The sequence below is a fragment of the Gigantopelta aegis genome, chromosome 12 (genome assembly GCF_016097555.1).
Source record: "Gigantopelta aegis isolate Gae_Host chromosome 12, Gae_host_genome, whole genome shotgun sequence".
NCBI classification, from domain to species: domain Eukaryota; kingdom Metazoa; phylum Mollusca; class Gastropoda; order Neomphalida; family Peltospiridae; genus Gigantopelta; species Gigantopelta aegis.
Window position 1 is genome coordinate 51495463 of NC_054710.1, and position 8843 is coordinate 51504305.

The 8843-nt window shown below is 42.0% G+C and overlaps 1 protein-coding gene across 1 annotated transcript; it reads right to left on the reverse strand.

Moving 5' to 3' along the window:
* Window positions 1-1475: 1475 nt before the first annotated feature.
* Window positions 1476-6347, reverse strand: LOC121386142. Its single transcript, XM_041516940.1, has 3 exons — window positions 6275-6347; window positions 2750-2923; window positions 1476-1835 (listed from the first exon to the last, which is right to left on the reverse strand). Exons 1-3 carry the CDS (start codon window positions 6345-6347, stop codon window positions 1684-1686), a joined length of 399 nt encoding a protein of 132 aa, XP_041372874.1. The 3' UTR covers window positions 1476-1683.
* Window positions 6348-8843: the final 2496 nt, after the last annotated feature.

Below are 8843 nucleotides of genomic sequence, written 5' to 3' on the forward strand. Positions count from 1 at the left end.
AGCCTCCATGTTTGACTGATGTCGGCTGTATGTCAGTAATAAGTATAATTGAGCCTTTGAATCGTGATATATCGTCGTACCGATACTATCGTATATCCCTACTAACAATCCAGCCTCCATGTTTGACTGATGTCGGCTGTATGTCAGTAATAAGTATAATTGAGCCTTTGAATCGTGATATATCGGCGTACCGATACTATCGTATATCCCTACTGACAAGCCAGCCTCCATGTTTGACTGATGTCGGCTGTATGTCAGTAATAAGTATAATTGAGCCTTTGAATCGTGATATATCGGCGTACCGATACTATCGTATATCCCTACTGACAATCCAGCCTCCATGTTTGACTGATGTCGGCTGTATGTCAGTAATAAGTATAATTGAGCCTTTGAATCGTGATATATCGTCGTACGATACTATCGTATATCCCTACTAACAATCCAGCCTCCATGTTTGATGATGTCGGCTGTATGTCAGTAATAAGTATAATTGAGCCTTTGAATCGTGATATATCGGCGTACCGATACTATCGTATATCCTACTGACAAGCCAGCCTCCATGTTTGACTGATGTCGGCTGTATGTCAGTAATAAGTATAATTGAGCCTTTGAATCGTGATATATCGGCGTACCGATACTATCGTATATCCCTACTGACAATCCAGCCTCCATGTTTGACTGATGTCGGCTGTATGTCAGTAATAAGTATAATTGAGCCTTTGAATCGTGATATATCGTCGTACCGATACTATCGTATATCCCTACTAACAATCCAGCCTCCATGTTTGACTGATGTCGGCTGTATGTCAGTAATAAGTATAATTGAGCCTTTGAATCGTGATATATCGGCGTACCGATACTATCGTATATCCCTACTAACAATCCAGCCTCCATGTTTGACTGGGGGCGAGACGTAGCCCAGTGGTGAAGCGCTCGATTGATGCGCCGTCGGTTTGGAAACGATCCCCGTCGGTGGGTCCATTGGGCTATTTCTCGCTCCAGCCAGTGCACCACGACTGGTATATCAAAGGCGGTGGTATGTGCTATCCTGTCTGTTGCCAAGTGCGTATTAAAGATCTCTTGTTGTATTAGAAAACAAATATAGCGGGTTTCCTCTGATGACTATATATGGAACTTACCAAATGTTTGACATCCAGTAGCCGATGTTTGACATCCAGTAGCCGATGTTTGACATCCAGTAGCCGATGATTAAAGAATCAATGTGCTCTAGTGGTGTCGTTAAAGAAACCAAACCAAACCATCTTTGACTGGGTGATAAAGGAGAGACAACTTTCGTGAAAGTATGTCACACAAGGCAGTGTAAGCAATAACTAACAGTCTTGCCTGCGGCTACACAGATGTACATTTGAGATATCTATATATATACTTAGCCGAAAAAAGTTTACAATTTCGTAAATGTGCTTAAATAAAAGAAAACTCGTGACTTAGAAAATAAAACCAGACACTGGATTTAACTATGACATCATATGTGAGTATAAGTAACAGGAGATTTAACTATGACATCATTTGTGAGTATAAGTAACGTGTCTGAGCACATTGGACATTATACATATAAACATATCTATTATACATTATATATATTGGAATAACCGTCAATGCTTGTTTTCTTTTTAAAATAGTTTGCTCTTTTGTCTTATGTCACGTGACCATACTACTTGTTTCCTAGAAACCGAAAATTCTGTATTGTTTGAGCTGGTTGCTAATGGAGACGAGTTCCAATGTGGTGTCGTCGCAGACTTTTGGAACATCAAATACAGAAGGATCTTTGATTCCCATCTGAATGTTGAAGAAGGATACGCTGTCTTCAATGGGGTCTGTAAATATATTGAAGCACAGTTTATTACGAATATAAATCACGCACAAAAAAGCGACAGTCAATTCTATTATGTCTATAAATATAGCTTAATAGGAAAATGATACATACATATATATATATATATATATATATATATATATATATATATAATGCTGGTTTTACCCACGGCGCTGAATTATGATCGCCGGTAGTACGGGATTATGATCGTCGGTAGTACGGGATTATGATCGCCGGTAGTACGGGATTATGATCGCCGGTAGTAAGGGATTATGATCGCCGGTAGCGAGGAAATATAGTAGGTGGTTACAAGTGCCTCCAAAATGAGGCTATTGGATGCTTTTGGATAATTATGGTGGTTGCTCACTTGAGTGAGATAACTGTAAACCTATACAAGACAGGGGTAATTGTAAATTTAAGCAGATGTGTTGACATGCAATTAAGAATCACTGTCCAAACAGTGGTGATATCTGGTGTTCTGGAAAGTTATGCATGTCCTGTCCCACTGGTGTCAAACAAACATACCAGATGAACGACATGGGCTGGCTAACCACAAAGTGAAAATACCAAGACGCAAAAAAACAACAAAAACAGAAAAAACAAAACAAAAGCAAACATTAAAAACAAAAACCCCAACCCCAAAATAAAAAACAAACCCAAAGAAACAACAACACCAAATTCGTCCGTCTCATCCAAAAAATAAAAAACCATGAAACCCATAAAAATTAAAAGTAAAAAAAAAACAAAATAATAAATAACAAATATAAAAAAACCCGCAAAAAAACCTATCGAAAAACAAACAAAAAGAACAACAACACGTAAACAAAAACAATAAAGGGACATAACATACAATAAAAAAAAACAATAATAAATTTGGTTTTTTTTTTTTTGTTTTTTTTAAAAACAAGCACTTACTGCCTTGCGATATGCCGACAATTCTCTCTCCAAGTGGTATACACTCCTCGGTGACAAAAACAACAATCTGTAGATTGGTCTTATGTCCTTCCTGAACACTTATGAAGAATGAGTCGGACTCCAGTTTATTGTTGCCGCTCCCTACATGGAAATGTCCGCCGTACGTAGCGTTATCTGAATGAAAAAACAACAACACAAAACAAAAAAAAACCCACACAAACACAAAAAAAACCAACCAAACAAACACGTTAATTTAGAAACGTATGTACACTCGGTCAGTGTTTGCAAAGTTTGTTCGCAAAGCAGACCAACCAATTATATCACAAGAGTTAAAGCGTATTTTGAATAAGGACACCACTAGAGCACATTGATTCATCGTCAAACATTTGGTCATTCTAACGCGTAGTCAGAGGAAACCCGCTACGTTTTCCTAATGCTACACAATATATTTTATATGCACTTTTCCACAAACAGGAAAGCACACACCACAGCCTGGTGGGTAACGCGAACGAAACATACATTTGAATGGATCCACCGAGATGATTCGATCCTGCGACGCAAACACCTCAAGCGAGCACTGAAATGACTTAGCCCAATTCCCACCTCCTACACTCTTTGCAAAGGGTGTGCGGGGCCGTAACCCAGTGTAAAGCGTTATAGCTTGATGCGTGGTCGGTCTAAGGCCCAGTCTGGTGGGCTCAGTGGGCTATTTCTCGTTACAGCCAGTGTTCCACTATCGGGTGTATAAGCAAAGGCCTGTGGTATGTACTATCCTGTAGTGGGATGGCTGGTGTATCTATAAACGTATCCCACCTTGCGCTAATCGAAAAAAGAGGTTAGTCCCAATGGAAGGTGAAAACAGTTGGTTTCATCTCCAATATCTGTGTTGGACTGCGTAAACAATATATACGTATGCCTGCGACTTTGTATAACCACGTAAAACATTAAATTTTTTGGTTGAGTGCGTACTTTATATATCTATATTACATGCCTTCACCTTTCCGCCTACCATCTACTTTGACAAGAGAAGCATTTTCAAGCCATAAATCAACACATAATTATTGACGTGTTATAAGGACCAATGGTCATGTTCATTTACCTTATTCTGTGCATGGTCCTTTAAGACCTATATAATCTCGTCACTATTTGGAGGAGGAAACAGATAAGCCGGATCGCGGAACGTTGTGTTAAGATAAATAATAATTATGTACACAGTTATAATCAAACGTTAGACTGACAACCAACAAGTTTTAGGTTCGACAAGTCAGTGATTATATGAGCTTATTCTCAAAAGTTTCAAAGTGTAATACTCAGTATACGTACATGGTTATGCGATATATAAATTTTGTTAAAATGTTGCGTTATTTACTGACACCATATGTGAAAATACGTTCATTTGATGTTAAATATCATTTGTGCGTGCGGGTTTTGTTACTCACTAGGATGCAAGCTTCTTGAAAAACGCATCTGTTTCTGGTAAATCCAATGATTTCCATCTCAGTACAATCTGATCCAACAGTGTATGCAGTGTCCTTGAAATCAAGGCAAAATTCGTTGACTTGATTGACGAGATATACGCAAATGTGGGTGTTGTCTACAAATGTCTTTGTCATCTGTCTCTCCTCGATGTATATCTGGCTCGCACTCTCTCTCTCTCTCTCTCTCTCTCTCTCTATCGTCCGTCTATGTCTTATGTTTATCTGTCTTTGTTCTCTCTCTGTATATGTACTCTCCTCTGTGTCTCTGTCATCTCTCTACTCTGTCTCTCATCTCTGGTCTCTCGATTATGTCTCATCTGTGTCTTCTGTCTCGATTAATCTAGGTGATGTACTCTCTTCTGTCTCTCTTTCTCGCTTTACCTCCGCCGTAATAGGTCTGCTCTCTATCGTCCAGTCTTCACTCTCACTCTCTCTCTCTCTCTCTACTCCGTATATATGTCTCTCTGTATTGTCTCTGTATCTTCTGTCCTCTCTCTCCAGTATGTCTGATCTCTCTCTTGTCTGCTATCTGTCTCTCTCTTTACTGCTTCGACCTAAGTCTAGTATTAATCAGCCAATTGCACGAACTCTTTCGTCCACATGCAGTGTACTTGTGAAAAATGATAACAGCATATCTTATCGTGGATCTGTCATTAAAAGTATCTCTCGATAACTCTGCCTAAGTGTCTGGTTTAGTGATGCAGATACTTCTCTTATCGAGAAGGTTAATGGTCTAGTCCCATCGCCAGAAGAAAGTCTTTAATCTATGTCTATGTGTCTGCACATGGTTATTGATTTGAATGTGGAAACAATGTGTTCTCTGTCTCGTGTATCTGCAATATCATCTATAGAGATATGTGGCGTTTATTATGTCTCTCTCTGAACGTCTGTCTCTGTGTCGGTTGTTGTACTCTCTATGTCTCTCTATTCTCTTGTATCATATCTCTCTGGTCGTCTCGCATCACTCTCTCTTCTACGTATAGTATCTACTCTCTACTCTCTCCTCTCTCTCTCTCTCTACGTCTCTCTCCTCTCATCGCTCTCTGCATAATCCTCTCTCTCATCTCCTATCATGGTTTTTTCTCCAACTCGTCGTCTCTGGTCTCTGTTCTTCTCTCTGTATATGTATATCTCTCTGTGTCTTGTCTCTGTCTCTCTCTCTCTCTCTCTCTCTGATATGCTCTCTGTGTATCTGTCTCTCTTCTGTGGTCTCTCTCTGTCTCTCTCTATCTCTCTCTCTCTCTCTTCTCTCTCTCTCTCTCTCTATCCTCTCCGTAATGTCTCTCTCTGTCTCGTCGCTGTTGTTCTCTCTTCTCGATCCGTTAAGTCTCTCTCTCTGCCTCTCGTGCACTCTCTGTATCTCTTCCGTATATGTCTCTCTCTGTCTCTGCTCTGTGTTGTGTGTCTTCTCTCTCTTGGGATATGTCTCTCTGGTCTTGTCTCTCTCTCTCCCTCTCCTCTCCTCTCTCTCTGAGCTCTCTCTCTCTCTATCTCAGTGGATATGTTCTCTCTATGTCTCTGTCTCTGTCTCGTTCCCCTCTCTCGTTCTCCCTCCTTTTTCATCCCTCTCATGTCTTTACTCTCACATTTTACCTGTCTCTCATCCAATTTTTACTCTCTTGTGACCCCCATTTTTTTGTTGTTCAGCCTTCGATTACACAACTCCACCTCCCTACATGTCTCCCGACCTCCCATCACCCTGTCTCCCCCCGTCTGCTAATGTACGCCCCTGGCGTGTCTTTCTCTCTCTCTGCAATTCTGTCCATGTTTATTGTGCCCCCTGGGTCTCTCCTCCGTATTTAAGACTTCGACACCTGTTGAGCATTGAATTTCTCTACGTTTATTCCTTGAATCTCTCTTGTGTGACTGCCCCATTTCTTGACTATTTGATCTTTTTTTCTCTCCCCCTGCCGGTCCTGTACGTTCACTAGCTTCCCCCGATATGTTCTTGCCGATACGATTCGCTAAGCCCTAGTCGGAATTTTCATCTTGAGACTCCCTAGCGTACCAACCCCCGACCCCCCTCAGTCCTTTTTAGGCTGTGTACTTTCTGCTTGAACCCTTTCTCCCTCTCTCACTCTGCTAGTTCCCTTTTGTCCCCCTTGATTGCATCCGGTCATCGTCACCCCTTTTTTTCTCTAAGTACGTTTTCAAGCTCTTTTTTATGTTGCTAATTTCTTTTTTATTTTTGTACCCTTTTATCTACTATTTTGTATTCTTGTTTTTTTCACTTCCTTCCGCCCCCCCGTATTATAGGCTTGTCGGTACCTTTGTGTCTGTGGCCTCGGGCGCCACCGATTACCGATCCACCGTCAGACACATTGGCTCCCCGTCCAGCCCCCCGGAGGGTGAAGTTTGACCCCCCCTCTGTACCCCTGCGCCCCGGCCGCAAAGCTACATTCCTTGCCTCAAACGGGAACGCACTCATTTTACCCCCTTTCCCCCCTCTCAAAAATATCCCCTAGGTCGAGCCTCTCTCAGGCATGTCACCCTGTGAACCCACACCTTCCTATAGAGAAAGTGAGTAGGCAACTTTAGAGGGATTAAACTCAACCCCAAAACGTCACTTGTATTTGCATTTTCCTTTCCCAGCTCACTGACTACAGACCGATCCTGATATCCCCCGACATCTTAATTTCACAGCGGGCTCTATACTTTCTCGATCCTTTGCCCGTTATCCATTGAGTTCTTAAGTTTAAGAGGTGTCAGAAATAGTTTACCACAGGGACTCATTCAACTGATGTTGAAGGTTAGCCAACGCCGTTGTTCATTTAGGTACGCTTGCAGTTTTCTGATCTTATTTTGATTGTTTTCGGTTCTTAAAAACCAGCATTGACTGTAAGCACGAAATATCACGTAACGCTATTTGGATTCGTTCTACCCTACTAATGGTGAACGTGGAGCTGGGTATAGACCGTCGTGAGACAGGTTAGTTTTTTACCCCAGTACCGAGGACAAACTCGCATTTTGCATACCGGAATTCCACTGCTCCATTCAGTAGTCAGTTAAACCGCAGGATTCACGATTAATTTTCCATCCTTGGTCTTATGTGCTGGTATGCATCTATTAGCCAAATGGTGCCGAGCGAATCCACTGGGGAGTTACACCTAGACTGATACGACATCTAATGTCACGATTATCCCGCCCGAAAATCGAACACGATGGACTCTTGTCCAGCGGACCTTTCGATTCGATCAATACGGGATCCATTACTCCCCCCCCCTCACTACCCGCGGTATCGATTTGGCAACGATATCAGCGTGCGGACTTGTCGCCGTCCATGCCGACGGTGCTGGCGCGTGCGGCTCCTCGGACCATCGGTTGGTCCGCGCCACATCGCACTCATGGGACTCGTTTATTCACGGACCTCGGAGCACTCGTGCCGGGCGTGGTGGTCGTAGATATCCATACCTGAGAGGACACGGCGATGATCGTTAAATCATTCGAAGACGACTCTAGTTTATAGGTTTTTTCCCCTCCGGGGTCTGTTCGTAATCTTCAGTGAGCAGCCCAACCTCAACTGCGATACTTACTGGATGGGCCTCTTCCAGACTCTTGACCTAGGAGATTTGTCCGCTACAGACGGGCAAATTCCTGATGCACGGTGTCGAGATGGGCGGTTTTCGCTAGCAGGCTTTGTGCTTTCACGGAGAGCACTCTTGCGTGGTTTGTTCTGGGTTTTTTATGTTGTTGTCCATTTTTTGTCTTCTTTTTCTTTGCCTAGTACTTCCAGTTTTTTGCATCGAGGAACCTTAATCTGGTGCAAGCCCCGAAGGTGATACGGGAGACTCAAAAAAGATTGTATGAGTTACCCAGTATGCCCCCCCCTTTCTTTTTTCTTTTTTCCCCCCCTTTTTTCTCTTCCCCCTCCGGAGCGACGACGCCGTCTTTCCTGTTAGCCGGGAGAGGGCATCACACCGATTCCTCGAGTTAAGGAGGACATAGACCCCCCAAAAGCACTAAGTTACATGTCAAGAGCGCTTTTTAATGATTCCAAAATATTGTGCAATAGACCATAAGTTTCGCCTATGCATAATTTAGTGCTCGCCCTATTATTGTAGAATGTTATGTATGCTACCCGAGCACGCTATTAACAGGCTGATTGTGTAATGTAGTCCGTATTGTTAAATGACCTATTTTATTAGAGATGAAGATCCAGGGACCACAGCGAGCACAGTCCAATTGGCAGATTGTTGTTAAGATCTACTGGCTAGGAACAGCTAGAGCTAGATTTTAAAGATCAGGATTGGCTATAATACTGGAGACCAGTATAAGAGTGTAAACATTCTTGCCGTGGTGAAAGAGTGTTAGAAATAAACAGCAGAAAGAAGTACATTAAAAATAAAAAAATCCGACAGACATAGAAGAATCGAAGAAGCAACTATTTAATATTTTAGTAAGGTATAATGAGAGTTCGAGTTTACGTTACGCTTTTGATTAACAATTATATAATTATGTGATTGGACGTGTGTAAACTACACCCAGTACCTAGAGTCGGTACGTTTTATTACTTATTACGTATGACACATTATGTGTGTTGTTTAAATGGAGATTGGTACTGAAAGGTAAAAGATTATTTTTTATCCGATCGGGATTCAAAGCTTTGGGATCCTTTA

Bases quoted from the DNA above. Each gene is read 5' to 3' on its own strand.
- LOC121386142 (XM_041516940.1), bottom strand. From the start codon at position 6,347: ATGACCGGATGCAATCAAGGGGGACAAAAGGGAACTAGCAGAGTGAGA. The intron at 2,924-6,274 runs GTACACAGCCTA...TTTTTCATTCAG, and splicing joins AGAAAGGGTTCAAGCAGAAA to ATAACGCTACGTACGGCGGA. The intron at 1,836-2,749 runs GTAAGTGCTTGT...ATATATTTACAG, and splicing joins TGTCGGCATATCGCAAGGCA to ACCCCATTGAAGACAGCGTA.